Source organism: Prionailurus bengalensis, chromosome C1, assembly GCF_016509475.1.
Source record: "Prionailurus bengalensis isolate Pbe53 chromosome C1, Fcat_Pben_1.1_paternal_pri, whole genome shotgun sequence".
NCBI lineage: Eukaryota > Metazoa > Chordata > Mammalia > Carnivora > Felidae > Prionailurus > Prionailurus bengalensis.
Genome location: NC_057345.1, coordinates 40,382,998 through 40,404,112, shown reverse-complemented (window position 1 = coordinate 40,404,112; position 21,115 = coordinate 40,382,998). Strand labels below are relative to the sequence as shown.

Here is a 21,115-nt window from a genome sequence, read left to right as displayed (position 1 = left end):
CTCATTTGTGAATTTGCCTATGCCCTATTTATTAGGCTTTCAGGGACAGTGAGCTTGCAAACCATTCTATAAGGTAGGTCTTTTATTTACTTGAAATCATGTCTTCTAGAGCCCAAGAGGGACTAATCTTCGGAACCCCTTCCCAGAATGAGGACACATGCCTGTTCTTATTCTCTGTATGTTCTCTACTATTTTATGATTTTTTTGCTTTTTATGTTCACTCTATACACTAGGATCTTCTGTTTCTAGACTAAAGAGGCTTTCCTTCCCACCCCCACCCTACCCATCTTGATAGAAGCCCCTCTATTCCCTCTGGGTTTTCCCCACTAGATGATATTAAACTAACATCATTGTTTAATAGTATAGTGACCAGAGCCACCACCAGGGATACCAGTGCAAGGAGAGGGTCACATCTTTCATTTGGTGTTCAGGGTCTCCCTGACAATGTGCCAAGTTTGAGGCCATTTTGACATTAGCAACACTTTAGAGCCTGTGTCCTCATTAACAGCCTGTCTAAAAGCACAGAGTGGGAATGAAGAATCTAGATTTGGTCCCACATCTGCCATGAATGCTAAGTAATCTAGGGTAAATTCTTTTCCCTCACTGGACTTGTCTGTCCTCATCTGTTACAGAGATAAAAACCCCCTCCAGGGGCGCCTGGGTGGCTCAGTCGGTGGAGCATCCGACTTTGGCTAAGGTCATGACCTCACAGCTTGTGAGTTCAAGCCCCATGTCGGGCTCTGTGCTGACAGCTCAGAGCCTGGAGCCTGCTTCTGTTTCTGTGTCTCCCTCTCTCTCTGCTCCTACCCACTCGCATTCTGTCTCTGTCTCTCTCAAAAATAAATAAACATTTAAAAAAATGTTTTTTAAACTTCCAGGGGCACCTGGGTGGCTCAGTCAGTTAAGTGTCCGACTCCTGATTTCAGCTTAGGTCATGATCTCACAGTTCATGAGATTGAACCCCACATCGGTTTTTGCACTGACAGCATAGAACCTATTTAGGATTCTCTCTCTCTCTCTCTCTCTCTCTCTCTCTCTCTCTCTCAGTAAATAAACTTAAGAATCCCTTCCAGATCTTTTTTTTTTTTAATTTTTTTTTTCAACGTTTATTTATTTTTGGGACAGAGAGAGACAGAGCATGAACAGGGGAGGGGCAGAGAGAGAGGGAGACACAGAATCGGAAACAGGCTCCAGGCTCTGAGCCATCAGCCCAGAGCCCGACGCGGGGCTCGAACTCATGGACCACGAGATCGTGACCTGGCTGAAGTCAGACGCCTAACCGACTGCGCCACCCAGGCGCTCCAAGAATCCCTTCCAGATCTAACAATCACTGGGTTTGTGATAATTGAGGAGCTAGACAGTGATATTTTCCCATTGCCTGACATAGTAGTACACTGTTTTGGGGAGATACGTGCTTCAGTTACATGAAAAGGATGGTCCTTCTAAGTACGAGACTTAGAAATAAATAGTCTAGTGTATGACTGCAATACTCATACTATCTGGTGTGATGGTTAAGAACACAGACTTTGGAGCCAGACCTAGTTTTAGATCCTTAATTCTGCCTCTTCCTGCCTGTTCAATCTTAGGCAGGTTATATAATTGTCTGAGCTTCTATTTCTCATTTTTATTTTTTTTTTAATTTTTTTTTTCAACGTTTATTTATTTTTGGGACAGAGAGAGACAGAGCATGAACGGGGGAGGGGCAGAGAGAGGGAGACACAGAATTGGAAACAGGCTCCAGGCTCTGAGCCATCAGCCCAGAGCCCGACGCGGGGCTCGAACTCACGGACTGCAAGATCGTGACCTGGCTGAAGTCGGACGCTTAACCGACTGCACCACCCAGGCGCCCCTATTTCTCATTTTTAAAGTGGAAGTAATAGCACCTCCCTCACAGTATTGTATAGTGTAAACCATTTAGAACAGTTAGCACCTAGTAAGCTCCCAATAAATGGTTAACTGTTACCATTATTATAATGTGATAAAACAAAGAACAGATAGGGCAGCCTATAGATACAATTTTTATCCCTTTGCCACTTTAGTCTTCTCTCCCTTTGTTCTTCCTTTACCTTTTCTTTCATTCTCCCTTCTTCCCATCTTAAAAAAAAAAAAGTCAAGGAAATAAAATGTCTTGTAGGACCCTATTCTTTGCAGCTGCAGAAGCCCACCCAACCTCACTCTGTAGCACACCAGTTATTCTACCACAGTTTAATAATGGAAAGAGGAGATCTGTCATTGTTTTCTGGAAAGTCTTGTCCCAGTGCTACTTCTTACCTGTGATGCAAGAAGATGACATGTTGGTCTAGAAACTACACAGGAAGCTGGGATGGAAATAAGCTATAGAGTAGTCCCGTAGTGGCACCCTTCCAGACTGAATTTTCCTTTTAGGGTTGCATTACCACCTTCAGCAAATATAGAAGAGAAGTTGCTATGAGTGAAAACTGGCATTGTCCTGCTTGGTGATGATGATGATGATGGGTAATCCCTTATGTTTGCAAAAGACTTTACAGTTACCAAAGTCTTTTCACACCCTGATCAGCATATGACCAGTAGATCAGGTCTTAAGTTCTCCCTCTGATACTTTGTGGGTATAACTGGCCTTTCTTTTTAGGGATTCCCAACTCATCAGAAGGTAGTTAAAGAAAATGGACAATTAGCTATTAAGACCACATTGACAGTAACAAAAAACAGCCTGTGTTCCTGTGGAGAACAAAGCTCATACGACAACAGGAAAAACGGGCTGTGATGAAGTTGCAGAGTGCCTGCTTTCTTTATGCTCAAAGGAAAGCCAGTTAGTCACATTACCTGTTCCCTGTTTAGAAGTAGGATAAGACATGATGAAGGGGGATGCATCTGATATAAGCTGGAAGTTCACAAAACTGGGTGCAAATTCTAGCCTTATCTTTTCTACCTGTGTAATCCTGGGTAAATCCCCTAACCATTTTTGACCTCAAAGAATTCATCTATAAAATGGGAATAATAGGAGTACTTACCTCTTAGGATTATTATGACAATTTAATTAGATAATATATAAAGCAACTAGTATAGCATGTGGCACTTATAAAATGCCAAATAAATGGTAACTATTAATGATGATGTTAGTAATTATTTTTTAAACTTGTAGTATTTAATGTGCATTTTTTAATGGAGTAACTAACAGAATGGATTACTTATACCAAAAGATTGTTCTCTCATGTTCAAAGTAAATGCTAATTTTGAACAGAACCAAAAGCAGATATATATATTCAGCTTCACTTTAATGTGGAAACTTACGTAAGCAGTCTTTGTGCTGCCTTCTAGAGCAGAAAGAGCTCAGGATTTGAAGTATGTTATGTACACATTCTTCAGAAGGAAGTTTGTCAGCACATTCATTTTGTGTTCAGATAACTTGTTTTTTTTTTATTTTCTTTAATGTTTATTTTTGAGAGAGAGAGAGAGAGAGAGAGAGAGAGAGAAGGTAAGGAGCAGAGAGAGGGAGACACAGAATCTGAAGCAGGCTCCAGACTCTGAGCTGAGCTGTCAGCACAGAGCCTGACATGGGGCTCGAACTCACAGACCGCGAGATCATGACCTGAGCTGAAGTCAGACGCTTAACCAACTGAGCCACCCAAGCACCTCTCAGATAACTTGTTTTAAGAAGCATGTCTTTGGGGCACCTGGGTGGCTCAGTCAATTAAGCGTCCAACTCTTGATTTCAGCTCAGGTCATGATTTCATAGTTCATGAGATAGAGCCCCAAACCCCGTGTCAGACTCCGTGCTGACAGCTCAAAGTCTGCTTGGATTCTCTCTCTGCCCCTCCCCAACTTGTGGGGGTGCTCCCTCTCTCAAAATAATAAATAAACTTTTAATAAAAAAAAAAAAAAAGCATGTCTTTAAGAATAGGCTTCTTTTTTTTGTGGCAATTTAGAATTGATTAATGCCCTGACTGGGTTGCTCTCATCTTCTAACCAAAGCAGAATAGACTTTGAGAAAAAAAGAGTTATGACCCTTACATCAAATTACATCAATCATAACTGTTAAGCCCCTGTTCAGTGTTGTGGGGGCATTTGGGGTTTTAAGTGCCATTTAAATAATATCCCTTCACTTCACTTGTCCAAGACTAATTGAAAGACATAAGACCAACAGAAAGAGTAGGACTCGGGGGGAATACAAATATCACCTTTGTTACTGAACATGTTGATCAGAGATTGTGGCTTGGGATCTGCAGCCAGGGGTCTTACTGATACATTCTTTGTCCCTAAATGAGACAGACTTGCCCACACAGTCCTGGGTATACAACTGGTCAGTGTGGGCCCCTTGTAACAGGAGAGCAGGTTTGGCTCCAGAAAAGGGAAAGGAAGGGGCTGAGTTTAGATTCTTCTCCCATATTCACCAAACAGGTAGATCTCCTCTCACCCTGTGTGAGAAATGGGGAGAGCATCCCAGAGTCCCTCTGTGTGGAAGCAGGAGTATGAAATAAATGCTTCATGATTATAAGCTTCATCTTATTATCTTCACAACAATGCTGGGTGGCAAAAATGTCTCACTATTATAAATAAACAATGAACCAGAAAATTAAGTAACTTATCGATGGTCATCAGAGAGGAGGTTTTAGCAAAGGAATCCAACCCAAGTCTCCCTCCCTAGATCATTGGGGAGCTCACACCACACAAATGACATCTACTAAGATATAAAGAAGACATTAAATTATAGTTGCTTCCATGTGTGAGGCTCTATGATAGTTATTTTAATCCCTACAACAATGCTTTCACCCAATAGAGAAGGAAACTGGATCTCTAAGCATCTTAGAGCATGGCCAAGAGCTGGAATTTGAACCCACGTGTTTGTTTCCAAAGCTCAACTGCAGCCCAGTTGACCTCAATGAATCATTACACTGCCCCCCCACATTTTTTTTTAAATGCAAAAATTAAAACTTAGAGAAGAAAAGTGATTTGTCCAAAGTCCCACCACTAGAGCCAGAACTGGAACCTGTACATCCTGGCCCATTACATCCTGACAGCGTTATAAATATACAGCCATGGCAGTCAGTACAGAGGAATGTGGAGGAGAGAGAGCTTGCTGAGGGCTGAAAGGTGAGTGAGTGCTTGCAGAGGCTGTGTGGTCATGTGTCTGTCTGTCTTTCTAACGTAGAGGATGGGACCTGGTTGTCTTTCACATCTGTGGGAGGGAGGAGAAGGAAGAAGGGGTATGGATGAGATTCTACTGTTTGCTGTCTGTGTGGGGTACATAAAGATTGTGAACTTTCTGCCAGTGTAGCAAAGGGACTGCTCCTGGGGATCAGGCTGTGCAAGGCTCCTCTGCACACAGTGCTGCCAACACACAGTCTAGAAAATGGTGGTATTGGTCTCCCAGAGGAGAGCAGCCAAATACTACAGAAAATATGAGAACAGAGCTTTTCTCCCCTTGAAGATGCCAGAAGTTTCAGAAATGCAAATTTTACTCTAAAAGCAAGAATAAATTATAGAAACCACTGGTGGTTTATTGTTTCCCCATTCCACACACTGAACCTTAAGGCTGTAACTCACAGAGTGAGAACACAGTTATACCACATGAAGGAGGTGGGAGAATAGTTATAATGGAAATTATAAGGAAACAAACAGGTCAGAAGGCTTGGGTTCTGGTTCTGCCTCTACCATTTATACTGTGCGATCATAGGCAAACACAATGTCTAGATCTCATTTCCTAATCTACAGAATGTGGCTAATTCCCAGTTCATGGTTTTCAAGTACTACTGCAGTGCATTTCCCTCATAAGCTATTAAAATACATTGGGAACATTCAAAAAAATGCAACCTAGCATGTTTTTTTAAGACTTTATATTTTAGAGCAGTTTTATGTTCACAACAAAACTGAGCAGAAAGTACAGAGAGTTCCCATATACCCCCTTACATGTATATCCTCCCCCATTATCCATTATCAACATTCTCTGTTATCAACATCCCCTACCAGAGTAGTACATTTGTTACAACTGATGAGCCTACATTAACACATCGTTATCACTCAGAGGTATATAGTTTATATAGAGTTTACTCTTGGTGTTATACATTCTATTGGTTTGGACAAATGTATAATGACATATAACCATCATTATAGCATCATACAGAGTATTTTTACTGTCCTAAAAATCCTCTGTGCTCTGCCTATTCATCCCCTCTACCCATCCCAACCTCTGGCAACTAGTGATCTTTCTACTGTCTCCATAGTTTTGCTTCTTCCAGAATGTCATATAGTTGGAATCATACAGTATGTAGCCTTTTTGATTGGCTTCTTTGATTTAGCATTTAAGATTTCCTCCATGTCTATTCATGGCTTAATAGCTCATTTTTCTAGTGTTGAATAATATTCCATTGTCTGGATGTATCACAATTTATTTATCTGTTCACCTACTGAAGGATATCTTAGATGCTTCCAAGGTTTTGGCAATTGTGAATAAAGGTGCTATAAACATCTGTGTACAGACTTTTGTAGATTGTCGTGTAGACATGTTTTCAGCTCCTTTTGGGTAAATACTGAGGAGTACAATTACTGGATTATATAGTAAGAATATGGTCAGTTTTGTAAGAAACCACATGTCTCCCAAAGTGCTATGCCATTTTCCATTCCCACCAGCAATGAATGAGAGTTCCTGTTGCTCCACATCCTCACCAGCATTTAGTGTTGTCAATATTCTGGATTTTGGCGATTCTAATAGGCATGTAATGGTATCTCATTTTTATCTTAATTTGAATTTCTCTGATAGCATATGATGTGGTGGAGCATCTTTTCATATTTGCCATCTGTAGTAGATCTTCTTTGATGAGGTGCCTTTAAGCTCTTTGGCCCATTTTTTAATTGGGTTGTTCATCTTATTGTTGAGTTTTAAAAATTCTTTGTATATTTTGGATAATCATTCTTTATCAGATGTGTCTTTTGCAAATATTTTTCCTCACTCTATGGTTTGTCTTCTTATTCTCTTGACAGTGTGTTTCACGGAAGTTTTTAATTTTAATGAAGTCCAGCTTATCAATTATTTCTTTTGTGGATTGTGCCTTTGGTGATGTATCTCAAAAATCAAAGCCATTGCCAAGGTCATCTAGGTTTTGTCCTATGTTATCTTCTAGGAATATCTTCTAGTGTTGTGTTTTACCTTTAAGTCTATAACCCATTTTGAGTTAATTTTTTGGGAAAGATGTAAGGTCTGCATCTAGATCCAGTCTTTTTGCCTGTCAGTGTTAAGTTGTTCCAGCAACATTTGTTGAAGCTAGCATTTTTTCCTAAATGTGAAAATATTAGATTCAAATTTATCTTCATTCAGTTTCAAAATAAAAGCATTAATTTTGTTAACAAAATTAAGTAAAATAACAAGAACTGATAATAATATCTATCTTATATGATTGTGAGTCAATGTTTGTGTAAATATGTTGTAAACTATAAAGTACTATGCATATATTGCCACTATTATTATTTTATCACTCAGCTCCTGCTCTGAGGTAGCCCCCAATGTAGTAGTAGTAGTATATTTATGCTCGTTTTTTTTTAAGTGAGAGGCAGAATGTTGTGGCTAGAAAGAACCCCAAAACAGAAGTCAGAAATTCTAGGGTAGAGTACTACTTCTGCGTCTTATCAACTGTGTGACCTGGGCCAAGTCACTTGACCTCTCTGAGCTTCAGGTGGGCAACCTGTGGAAAATGAAGGGGTTGGACTTTTGGCACTTAAGGAACTTTCTCCCCCTAACATTCTGGGACTCTCTTGGTGTGGCCTGGATGAGATTCTGTCACATTGATTCACATTTTTCTCAATAGCAATGTTAGACTTTTTTTAAAAAGGAACTGAGGCCCAGGGAAGTAATAGAAATAAGATGTATATGAAAGTTCAAACTGCTGAGAAAATTGATCTAGGAAAGAATAGCTTTGTTTGTTCCATTTTTGCTAACATAAGTTTCACAAAGATGAATTGCTAAAATATTAATTTAATAAGAATATATATTATTCACTTTTCCTAAGTATAATGAATAAAATGTCAAAATGACTGACTTTCCTTTTCTAACAGACAAAGTCAGGCCATATCTCTTATCTGAGAATGCGCCTCTTCTCCCAAGGAGTCCCAAAGGGTGGGTTTCTCTGTTGATTTAGAGAGTCAATAATTCAGTAAAGTCCCAAGTAAATGGCAGAACACAAGCTCAGTTTGGGTTTTTGTATTCGTATTTTATAAACATTTCAGGGTTTTTTTTTCCCTGACCCTTGATCTTTTGCCATTCTTAAAGTGAAGATCTTCTCTCTTGGAAGCTTGGTTAGAAACAACCTCAGGGCCATCTCATCCAACTTTTTTGTCTGGGTGGATCCTACTCGTAGCCACACCTCGGGCTGAATATTCTAGTGGTTCTACATATGGATTCCAAAGCTAGATTCATATTCTGGCTCTTTCCTGAATAGCGTTGAGACTTGGGGTGAGTTACTTAATGTGTTCCATGGATCAGTTTTCTCATCTGTATCATGGGAATAATAATTATACCTACTTCAGAAGATTAGTATGAGAATTAAGTTATCTTATAAATGTAAAATGCTTGGAATATATCCGTTACAAAATGAATGCTTAATAAATGTTAGCCATTATTATTATCTTCATGATCTTCTCAAATATACCCTTATTTGAATGCTTTGAGGGTCAACAGAGAATGTACTCATTCTCCCCTCCCCTCCCTACTTCTCCACTTCCACAAGGCAGCCTATTGACATGTTAGTCAGAAGCATTCTGGTTATGAGCTTTGGAGTCAGACAGACTTGAGTGTGAGATCTTATTCTATCTGTACCTTGAGCAGGATAACCCATGGTATCTTCAACTATAAAATGGCAATAATAATACTACTTCATTTGACTTTTTGAGGAATGGTTAAGGTACTCTATATAAAGCACTTAGCACGGTTCTAGCTACACTGTAGGTACTCAGTAAATGCTAGTTGCTGCTATGACGATGGTTATGAAGAACAAGAGGAAAACAACAGAAGGAGGAAGAAGAAAGTAGCACAGTAGCACACCAGCAGCTGCTGCTCTGTTAAAAAGTTCTTTCTGACCACCTGAATTCTGCTTCCCCTGTGATTTTAGCCCACCAGTCCAAGCTCTGCCCATTGGCACAGTGAATAACACGAATAACACATCTGATCTACTTGGTAGTCCTTCAGGTAGCCCTTCCCCTGTAGCAGCAACCACCACCACCACGTCTCAGTTCCTCTCTCTCCCACTCTTCAGCCATTTCTCAGAGAATGTGGTTTTTAGGCTCTTCCCTGCCTGGAGGTCCCTTCTGGCATGCTCTACATTCTTCTTCTTTTTCTTCTTCTTTCTTCTTCTTCTTCTTCTTCTTCTTCTTCTTCTTCTTCTTCTTCTTCTTTCTTCTTCTTCCCCTCCTTCCCCTCCTTCCCCTCCTTCCCCTCCTTCCCCTCCTTCCCCTCCTTCTCCTTCTTCTTCTTTTAATGTTTTCTATTTTTGAGAGAGAGAGAGAGTGCAAGAGGGGGGAGGGGCAGAGAGTGGGAGACAAAGGATCTGAAGCAGGGTCTGCACTGACAGCAGTGAGCCTGATGTGGGGCTCGAACTCAAGAATCATGAGATCATGACCTGAGCCGAAGCCGGGGACACTCAACAACTGACCCAGCCAGGTGCCCCCACATCCTTCTTAAGTGGGACCCAGAACACTGGGCCATCTATCTTGCAGGGGAAAACCTCATCCCCCTAGGTTCCCCACAGTCTTTTTGTCCAAGACAGTCAAATAAAAATGGAAGCAGAGGTTGTCCTTGTTCATTTTGAAAATTCCTGTCTAAAATGATCTTCAAAGAAAAAAATAGTGCTTCTGATCTGGGGTACCAGAAGGAGCAGCCCCCAAATAGCCATGTTTGTTGTGAAGTAGTTCAGCACAGCCCCACTGAGGCTATCAAAGGGGGTCTCCAGATACTGAGGCATTACCTAAGGGCAGCAGGGCAGAAATAAGAAGGCAGCCTGGTGCAGACTGGGCCCCAAGAGGCCCCAGGGGAAAGCTCCAGCTCTGAGGTTAGACCAGGACCCCTCCCCAAGGCAACATTCCAGCCAGTAATGGCTACCACCAACTGAGCAAGTACTGGCTTGGGCAGTGTACCAGACACTTTACTAATATTCCATTTAACCATCACACCAACCTATGAATGCGAAACTGATTATTCTCATCTTAAAGATGGGAAAACCTAGGCTCTCTGGTTCTATAATTTCTTCAAGGTCTATAGCTAGTAGAGTGACAGCAAGGATTTGAATCTAAGTTTGCTTCAGCCTTTTTAACCATTATGCTGTATAGACAGACCCTTACCATGTGGCCTTAAACAAGTGGCTACAACTTTGAGTCTTAGTTTTGTCATCTCTACCCACCTTGCATGGTTGTTACAGGAATTAAATGAGATAATATAAAGTCCCTGGCATGTAACAGGATTTGAGAAACTTTATTTTCCTCCTTTTCAAGCCCCAGCCATCTCACCTCAAAAAACAGAGAAAATCCCTTAACTTTTCTTGGACACTGAGTCTAAGAAAACTGGGTATGTTTTCTGAACCTCTGACCTTGCATGTTGACAACTGAAGCAGGGTGCAAGGAGGGAGCAGGGAGCAGGCAGCCTCCCAGCCTGTTTTGCTTTATAGCATAATTTTTCTGCCAGTCTGCATAGTTCTGGCACTATTATGATTATGGTTTCTCCCAACAAACATCATATTTACAAACTACAAATAACAAAGTAGAAGATGCCGGAAGAGCTCTGGCATGTTAATTAAGAACAATAGACAAAGCAGCTGGGCAAAAAATACCAATGAGTCTGAAGCAGAGGCTTTGTTGACAAAAGACAGCACAATATTGTATGTTAATTGGGGAAGTGGGTAAACATTTGCCAGCAGCTTGCCCCCCGTGCATTGGAAGACAGACAGCAGGCTGGGCCCTCCCCACCGTCTTGCCTGCCCATCTGCCCAGAACCCAAGAGATACCAGTAGAGCCCCTTTGCTCTGGGGTCTGTATAAGCAGAGAGGATTCTGGAGGTGGTTGTGTGTCCTTAATGACCCTCCTGGGCATACCAGGTTTCCATCTGGATACAGTCAAAGATCGTGTTCCTCCTTCAGCTCGCCAGCCTGCTTGTGACACCAAGCCTCTCAGGGACCCCATCCCCCTCGGCTAGGAGAAAACAAGCAGAGCCATCTCATTAGGTGTGGCTTGAGTTGAGCAGAGGACAAGATTACTGGCTTCAAATGCTGTACACTCTGCAGACTTCTGGCCCAGAGCCCCTGTCTCTCACATAGCAGACTACCTCGCCTCCCATCACACACACTCAGAACTATCCATTGATCTGTCTGTCCATCCTTACGGTTACTCACATACACAGGAGCCTTCACTGAACACCTACTCTGTGCCAGACACTGTGCTAATTATATATATATTTTTTTCTCATTTAATCCACACATCAGTCATGCAAGGTTCATATTAACTTCAAAGCCACAAAGCTAATAGCCAACACAGCTGTGATTGAAACCAGAATCTTTCTGGTTCCAGAGCCCCACTATCCCTTCCACTACACTACTATTTCTTAACTTTTTAAAATTTATATTCCCTTCTGATAAATAAGAAAACTTTGTTTCTTTCTCTCACTCTCAGATTCATAAATCCTCCACCCCTGCCCTGGCCTAAGGGGTCATAAACCTAATATAGGGTTCCTGTATGATTAGCCTATCCCAACTGAGCCAAGATTTTGTCTAGCTTTACTCCCAACAGTTCATATTATAAAATAATGATTGTTTTTTTATTTCTAAAATATAAAGTCTTATTGTGGCATTGACTCATTTTTTCAAACTAAAAATCCTCCCACCCCACCAAGGAGATTGTTGATATCCCTTCCTAGGGAGAGTGTCCTCAGTGGAGGATATTGATCTTTGGGTATGGCAGAATACACATTGTCCAGTTTACTACAGGAAGGTTTAGCCACATCAGCCCCAAAGGCTTAGCTCTTTTCCCACCAAGCAGAAAAGTCCTTCCATGCTGTGGGGAGTTAATCAAGCAGAAGTTCCCAGGAGTGCCAACCAGCTGTTCAGCCAACACCCTTTCCTTAGGGGCTCCTGTCAGCCAAGCTGAGCTATGTAGGAGGCAAAGGACTTTCCACTTGCCCAGGAAGAGGTCCAGTCTCCTGAAGCTATGCCTGCCCTGTGGTCAAATGCTAGTTTTTTCCACTCAACTATGAGATTCGACCTCTATGAGCCTGGTTTCCTCTGTTATAAGATGGTAATAACTCCACCTACGTCATAGGTTTATTGTGAGGATCAAATAAGAGAACAGGTTTGGAAATGTTCATGCCGCTGCTTAGCAGACTGAGAGTCAGGGTGCACAGACAGGATCTGAATGCCATGTGGAGAAAACAGTGCTTGTGCCAGTCTTTTGAATATATTTTCTTTCTTTTTAGGTAACCCAGCTGGACCCAAATAAATCACTATTGGAGGTAAAGTTGTTCCCTCAAGAAACCCTTTTCCTTGAAGCAAAAGAGTAAACACAGCCCAGCAGTGGAACCAGCCATTCCTTGACAAGCCAGAGGCCTGCGTCAAGAGAAGGGCTCCTCGCCAACCCACCTACACGCTCGTCTCACTCAATTCAGTGTCACACTCTGCCTCTTGCAAGATTGCTGGAAAAAAGTAATAATAAACATAGCTACTTAAAAGTTCCCATCCATGAGTATATGTTCCCACCCCTCATAGAGAATTACAACTCTACCACCCTCCCTTATCCCCTTCACCTCGCCCTTGTTCAATGACTAATGCACCGTTCAAGTGTGAGTGATCACGAAGTAGAATTTTTACCTCTCGAGTGCCCATCTTTTCCCCACACTGTCTAGGACAGTTCTGTCTGCCCTGTGACACCAGGATGCTATGTATTTGATATGTCTCATTGAGCCAGGGCTCATCCACCTCTGCCTTTTTATTTTCATGACTGGATTTCTACTCTGTCATCTAATTTTAAAAGGCATGGGGGAAATAAGTTAAATGGGACTTCTCAGCATGGAGATTAAACATTGTTGTAGGAAAAAAAGCATATCATCTTTGTTGGTACTTTCTGACTTCTTTACTAAGATGTAAGGTGTGTTTGAGGACTGCATTCGACCTATATGCAAGATACTTATTTACTGCTGCTCCCTCGGGTCTCCGGGTTCCACCTAGGAGGTATTTGCTGTTCCCATGCAACATGGGAAACTGTTTAAGCACATTACGTGAATAGAGATAGTGTGAAGAGGACCAGTACCAGGACTTGGGTATCTCGCCCAGCTGCGGGGAACTGCTGTTAGGTTTGCATTTGGGCAGATACCAGCTCCCATGTTGCTGATCCTTCAGTGTACACTGAACACAGTTCTCTCCTGCTTTTCCCTCCCTCCACTCCACCGTGCGTTTGGACCCTGTTATCTCTTGTTTTAAGCACCTTGTCTATCACCAAACTCTGATCAGTCACCCCATGGACTCTGAGCCTGTATAAAACCTTGCTCCACTATTTCACTCTTTTAATGTTCTAGTATTAGATATTGGGTCCCCTTCTCAAATGAAAGGGATGCCATCCTATGGCTGAAAATTCTGACTACATGTATTTAAGAGAGCAAACTTGGGGGCTCAGCTCAGAAGACCTGTGTTGCCTGAATCTACATATAATAATTTGGGGACAGTTTAGTAACTGTGGGTTTTTGTTAATCTGTGGATTTGGGGTTTGAAGTTTAGTTCACGGAAGCACTATTTATGCCTTCACAGCCAGTGATTTCTTTTTGGTCTTGGAATGTTTCTCCACATCTGTTTTTATGTCACCTGTGGTCTCTATCCCAGGGATTAGGATTCTGATTTTGACATTCTCTATTTGTCCAAAGTATAGTCTAAGTGCTGGTTTTTACCCCTGGCCCAAGTCAAGGGTTCCTTAGAACACTCCAACTGAAGCCTAAGATATGTTTAGTCATTTTCCCTTTGCCTGGAAGTGGATATTGGCCAGGAAAATTCCACCTTGTGTCTTTTCTCTGATGCTCCAAACAGGGACCTCCCCTGAACACTTTCTTACAAGAAAGAGATGTGTTCCTAACAGACCAGTGCTCCATCTACTTAGGTGCAGGCCTTCTCTGGCCCCAGAGGTCTCCCAGGGAGACTGAAAGGAAAAGAGACCCACTGTGGGGGGAGCACTTCCTCTCCGGCTCCACTCCTACCTCCCTTTTTTTGGGGGGTGGGGGCGGTCCACACCTACCTTCCTACCTGGTGGTCCCACAAGATAGTCATCTCCAATGCTACAGATGCACTAGGGCACCAGGTCTTCTTTTTCCAGGGAGACCTTGTTCTGTAGCTGCCATGCAGAAGCTATAGCCCTGAATGCAGACCATACTTAGGAACAGCAGCAAGAGTGTGGGTGGGGGTGGAGAGACAGGACTCTGAATTCACTTTCATGTTTAACCTGTTCTGTCGGATTTAAGTTTGACTTCATCATATTGTTCTGCCCTGTCATCTTCACTTCTGTATTCCAGTGGTACAGACTTTATTCTGAAACTGATTTCATAGAAGTTATTAAGTGCTTCCTTTTTCGACCCTGACTTGAGAGATTCTCCTTACTCAGGTCTCATGAAATCCTATCCTATAGGCCCTCATTGCCCTGAAAGGCCTCAGCTAATTGTCACTGTTGACTGATGCCATTCTGTTCTGTCGAACTCCAGAACAGGAGACCAAAGCAGTTTTAGGCTTTTTCCAACAAGTACAACATTAAAACAATTTGCATAAAGTTAGGTTCTAAGAAAAACATTAAGCAACTTGCTATCACAAGAGGAGCTATTAAGTCATTTCTGCTATCACAGAAATAGCGATGTCTTTTGGCAATTCTTCCTCATACCTTTAAACTCCCTTGCGCTTTGCATCCCAGCCTCCAGATGCAGTGAGTCAGTCAGAACAAGTGCTCAGTGTTCTTATGCCCAGCTGTTAATAGTGAAGTTCCAGGGCTCCTTGTCATCCTCATTCCTGTTCCAGTTCATTCCTTAGTGTTTCTCAGATTATCAGCTGTATGTTTGAAGCATTAGTTTGAAGTTTTAAGCAAGTATTGACAATATCCACAGTCTCTAAGAAGGTGCAGTTTGGGGAGGTTTCTGGTTTGCAATGTTGCCATGCTCTGGCACCACTAGTTTTATGGGACACACAGGTGTTCATCTCTGAATTGTAAGCATCCAAAGTCTTGAGTTGGATGAGACTTTTATGGAATCTTTCTTTTTTAATGTAGGAGAATAGGATTTGGGCTTTTATAAGTTTTATTTGGTGACATTATAAACATAAAATAAGTTTGTGGTTGTATTAAAATCGCTACTCCCAAAGCTACACATGCTGACCTGAGTATGCTGGTCAGTGGGTTTAAAGATGTTGCATAGCTCTGGCAGATTTTCCCAAAAGCACAGAAGTTGTTCATTTGGATAGGGGGAGAGCGTCTTAATTGTCCCCATGAGCAGGATCACTGGCACATTTCTACCATCCCTCTCAGCAGTCCCAGTCCCAGATCCCATAGGTAGCTGGAACATGGAATCCTAAATTCAGTCCACGAGTAATCACTTAAACATCACACTTCACAACCTATGTGACCCTTTCATATGCATTATCTCATTTGATCCTTTTAAAAATTCTTAGAGGGAGCTCTCTCTCTCTCTCTCTCTCTCTCTCTCTCTCTCTCTCTTTTTGCTCTCCCACCTCCTCTCCCTCTCTCCTCACTCTCTGTCTCTGTCTCTGTCTCTCTCTCTCTCTCACATGCACACACATATGAGATTTTAGGGTCTTCCAGTTTGAACCTTAGTCTTGCCACTTAATAACTGTGTGACCTTAAGGTGAGTAACCTCTCTGAACCTCCATGTCCTGATGCATTCAGATAGCATTTTGCAGTTTCCCACCCCTTCTACACACATCACCATGGCCCACTGCAGTGAGAGAAGCAGGGCAGAGATGATTATTCCATTTTTGCATGTGGGGCTCAAAGGGCAGCGCTTGCCTGAAGTCACACAGGATGTCAATACAAGAGTCCACACTCAAGCCCAAGGTTCTGATTTTCAGTTTCACAGCTCTTTATAACAAATGTCTAAATTTTATGTCCAAGAATGGAGCTTGGCATCCCCTAAATTGTGTATAAAAAGTTAAATGTGTAGTTTTCTGGAAGAGGAAATCTGTATTCATCAGATTCTCACTGGGTAATATTGATGCCAGAAAATTCAGAACCACCATTTATGCAGATACCATCAGACTATTTGGGAAGTTCATTTCTTTTCATCAAGCCACATTTTCATCTAAAAGAAAGCTACACCCCCCAAAGGGGGTGAGATACAACAGTTGGGCTTTCTTGACTTAAACCTCCCTCTGCATTTAGTGCTTCTCTCTTGTCTCAAATAATCTGCTTTGGAAGGTGACCTCTAACAACCCCAACTGGCCTTACAGCTCCTCCCTGCTGTATTTTGAAAGCTGGTCTGAAAGGAAATACCAATAAAAGAGACTTGCTCTCCAGTCTTCATTCTGTTAACTCTCAATTTACACATTATTAGTTGTTCTCAGTTGTGAGAGGTGATACAATGTGTGGCAAAGAGCATAGCCTCTAGAGCCATATTGCCTGGATCCAAGCCACTCCTGCACTTACTAGTAGTGTGCCCTTTGGAAGTCACTTCACCTTCTTGTGCCTCACTTTTTAGCTAAAAAAAAAAAAAAAAAGGTAACAACAGTACCTAGTTGATAAGATTCTGAAGAGTAAATGAACTAACATTTAGCAATTAGTTAACATGTAGAGCAGTTAGCTATTATCTGGTCTACAAACTCACATGGTGGGGGGAGGGGTGGATTAAGGAAAAGAGAGGGAATGATAGCAGTGACAAGTGGCCATTTATGGGGGAGGACACAGAAAATACGAGAAGCAGAAGAATTCCAAGAGAACTGCTCTGTGGCCCTACAGGGAAGAGTAAAGACCCCTGCACAAAGTGTCACTGTTACTGGTGTCCAGAGGCTAATCCTGGGGCATCATGGGAAGGAGGGAAGAGGAGACTAACTTGCTGAGCATTTAGGATGTACTCAGTAATGTGCTCAGAGCAGTACATACATTACCTCATGTAACCCCACAACAACCCTGTTGACTGGGTGATCTTGACCTTATTTTGAAGAAGAAACAAGCTCTGAGAGGTAAAGCCTAACTAGCCTGAGTTCCACAGCTTATAAAAGAGCAGAACAGAGTTTGGGACCCAGACCTTTGACTCCAAAGCTCCTACTGTGTTTATGGCAATGCAGTGCCACGTTCAAGGAAAGTATGACATATTACCAAGCGTTTCACATAGTCACAATCATAACATTTTTTAAATGTTGATGGATAGAAAAATGGGTATAGCCTTACTTCTATAGAAAATTTAGCTCTCCAAAATGACTCCTTCCCCAGTGTGTCAGGGGCCAAGTTTTAAGCAATGCCTTTGTTTTTAAGTACATGCAGTGATTTAAGAAGCATCCTGTAGCTTCTACATCTTTGACATCTCCGAAGTCCATCCCCTGCTCCTTTGTCTGTTCTCCCATGGGCATTTCTTCCCTAGACCTTTGTTGTCTCCCACCTGCATTATAAAACCACATCCTAGTTGAGCTCCCTTTCTCCAGTCCCTCTCTTCTAGACCAGTCACCACACAGCTGCCAGAAAGAGCTTTCTAAAACACCTGCCTCACCATGCCACACCCCTGTTTTCATACCCTCAGAGGCTTCCCATTGCCCTCCAGATAAAATCCAGACTCTTGGCTTGGATTTAAAACTCCTCTCATCTGGCCCCCACCTCCCTTCCCATCTACCTCCAGCCATGCCCTCAACACACTTCCTGAGTCACCTGCAGTTTCCTGAAAGCATCAGCTCCATATCACCTCTGGCCTTGGACACTGTCCCCTCTGTCCTGAGTGCTCTCCCATCACCACCAGACTCCTACCACCCCTCTATCCTTCACTTTCAGTTTAGACTTCATTTCCTCCAAAATGGTTTCATTGACCATTGCTACACCTTCTGCACACCCTCCAAGTTAGGTGCCTGTGCTGTGAATCTTCGGCTCTGTGCTACCCTTCTTGTAGCGTGGATCACTCTGAATGGTTACTCTCAGCTCACATGTCCTTCCTGCCCCCACCTCAGACTCCTGAGCCCTCCAAAAGGTCTGAGTCACTTCTTATCCTCAAGGCCTGGCAAAATGACTAGTACATAGTAAGCACACAGTAAATTTTGACTCAGTAACTGAGTTTCAACAAAGAAATGATGTCTGTGTACAGGTGGTCGCTTCCATCTCTAACACCTTGCTCATCTGGGAACATTGTAAGGGCAGAGAACAGGTCATAATCATCTATTTCCAGAGCCAGCCCAGGGTCTGGCACATAGCAGTCATGCACGCAGTGGTTACTGAAGTAGTTAATTAATTGGAGCTGGAACAAAACCAACTGGAGCTGCTGGGAAGAAACAAAGGGTAAAGGAGTTGGTGTTGAATACCCAGGTAAGCCCTGCACAGTGTCACCCCATGCCATCTTCAGAAGTATCTGCCAAGTCACTCTTAGTAGTATCCTTATTTTACAGTTAGGGGAACTGAGGCTCAGAGAAATTATGTCACTGTCCAGAGACATACAGCTAGTAGAGAGGAGCTGAAATTCCACTCTGGATCTGAGCCCAAAGCCCATACCTGCTCTGTTTCCCCTCATCAGTAAGCCCCCCACCCCATCCTTGAGCTGCTTTAGTAGCTGTAACTTCTAAGCCACAGGTGATAGAATATAAAAATTCCCACACACACTTTCCCCCTTGCCTTCTAGGATACTGCCTGCCACTAGTTTCCTCCAACCCCTCTGTCTCCTGTGCAGAGTTTTTCTGCTCTGCTTGCCTGTGAAATTCCTTCCCCTGCCCTTTGCTCTTTGCAAACTCTCCTTAGATAGGAGGCAATTTGTACTTTGAAACTCAGCTCAGATTTTGCCTAAGGTATAAATTCCACAAGGGTAAGGTCTGTGTCAGTCTGATCTGTTGTTTTATCACTCCACACAGAGCTGGCACTGTATAGATGCTTGGTAAATAGCTGTTGATAATATATTGAACATTGATATGTTTATTGAATGTCAGGCACTAAATGCTTCACTCACAACAACCCTATGAAGTAGGAGCTATTAATATCCCCACTTTATTGGTGAGCAAACTGAGGAACAAAAGATTAGGTAATTTGTTCAAGGTCATACAGCTAGTAAACCAAGGAGCCAGGATTCAAACACAGGTGGTTTGGCTCCAGAGTTCAGGCTATTACTCCATTCTACTCCTTTTCCTCCAGAAAGCCTCATGGAATCAGCAGGACAAGTTAGGAGCCTCTCTAATCCCTGTGTTTGCCCCTAGCAGAGCACTTATCATATTATTATGATTATTTGCACAGAAGTCTCCCTTATAGACCATGACTGGTCTGCCCCACTGGACCTGGCACAGGGCACAGACAGTAAATGTTATATGAATGAATGAACTACAAAACTACCCTGTGAGATGGATCATACTATCCCTGTTTCAAACATTGATAAACTGAAGCTTAGGTTAAATCATTTGCCCAAAGTCTCATAACTACTATATAACATAACCCTGTCTATCACCAAAGCAAATCTTTTTTTTTTTCCATCATGCGTTTTCATTAGACCTGCATTTAATTGAAGTATTACTTAAGTGCTCTTTGCCTTATGGAGATGGGGTCAGTTTTCACTCATCTATTCATCATTTAGGTTTTTTGGTAAACACTGGATTCTCAGCCTCTACCCTCAGCTCAGAATTTCCAGGCTGGGATGAGGCCACAAATTTCAGGGCAGTGTGGCCAATGCTAGAGAAGTTCCAGGAACCATGGGAACCCAGAAGAAGCTCCCTGATTGGATAGTTGCTCTGGGAGAGATGAACCCCACCTAGGAGCTGTGGCCAGTCCATTCTGTAATAAATGGCACTGCCCTAGCCTGACAATCTGAGATCCCAGAGTTACAAAATGTAGGCATCCTACAGGATCAAAATGGAGACTGCTCCTCTGGGCTCAGGAGTCCAGGCCCCTGGAAATGTTATCTGCCTTACTTGGGCACACATTGGTAACATTTGCATGATATTTTTCTGAAGAGTTGGCAACAAGGAGAGTCTTACTGAAACTTTTCTCTGTGTTTTGAGGAGTCTGGTGGAAACACAAGTAAAGAAAATCAGGTGTGGAGGCCAGGAACTTCACTATATTTCTAAAGGAGAGTGCCAAGGTCTCAGCTGGATGGAGCATCCCACATAGCAATCATCATCTTCCTGCCTGGGTCTGCATAGTCCTTTTCTCATTTCAGAGCATTTCCATATACAGCAGGTCTACCTTTCCTTATTCTGCAGATGGAGAAACTAAGGCCCAGAATAGTGAAATAAGCAAGACTCCATTCTGGCATGCCTTCAACCACATCAAGCATCAGTGAGGAACTAGCTTGTGCAGTATCACCTACATGCCTCAGGTTCTGGATATAAAAACCGAGGTGCATTTTATGAATTTTTTACATGCTATGGGAGGTCATGGACACAAAGGAAAAGACCATGTTCTCTGGCATAAAAGTGGTACTGTGCCATGGGGAAAAGAACCCAGCCCCTGCCTTTGCAGAGCCCCACAAGGAACCAGCAGGGCTATGTTGTGCCCAAAATAGTGGAGGCCCTGAGAAGAGACAGATGGGGCTGCTTCCACAGGCTGGGGGTGGGCTCTGGGCTGTGCTGCTCCTTTCTTACTGGTGCAGTATCACTTTGTGCTTATAGCAAACATGTTCTGGTTAATGGAGCCCCTGGAGAGAGTGGTGGGTAGGGGAGATGAGGTGACCTAGGGAAGGAGATGGCCCAGAGTCCCTCTGGGACCTTGAGCACCCCAGGCCTATCAGAAGGTCTCTAATCCATGACACTCCATCAGAATTCTGATTCTGGAGGGAGTTTTCAGATTATGGTTCAAGAGCAGAAGTCACCTGTCATCAGCTCCCAGCTCCCCAGTCTTTTTTCTAATGGAAGCAAAAGGGTACTGAGAAGGGAACAGTTTTCCCCTCTGGAGCGAAGGCAAAGAGAACAATCGTTCATTCAGCAACTGACTAACAAATAATAATACCCAATATACCCCGAAT

At 42.6% G+C, this 21,115-nt stretch overlaps 1 protein-coding gene across 3 annotated transcripts in view; it reads left to right on the top strand.

Moving 5' to 3' along the window:
- FAF1 (Fas associated factor 1) overlaps window positions 1–12,676 on the top strand; it is a 519,809-nt gene extending 507,133 nt beyond the window's left edge. For all 3 annotated transcript variants that reach the window (XM_043578729.1, XM_043578731.1, XM_043578730.1), the window contains one exon: window positions 12,422–12,676. In XM_043578729.1, coding sequence (XP_043434664.1) covers window positions 12,422–12,505 — 84 coding nt within the window. In that variant the 3' untranslated portion in view covers window positions 12,506–12,676. The remainder of the gene's footprint in view (window positions 1–12,421) is intronic.
- Window positions 12,677–21,115: the final 8,439 nt, after the last annotated feature.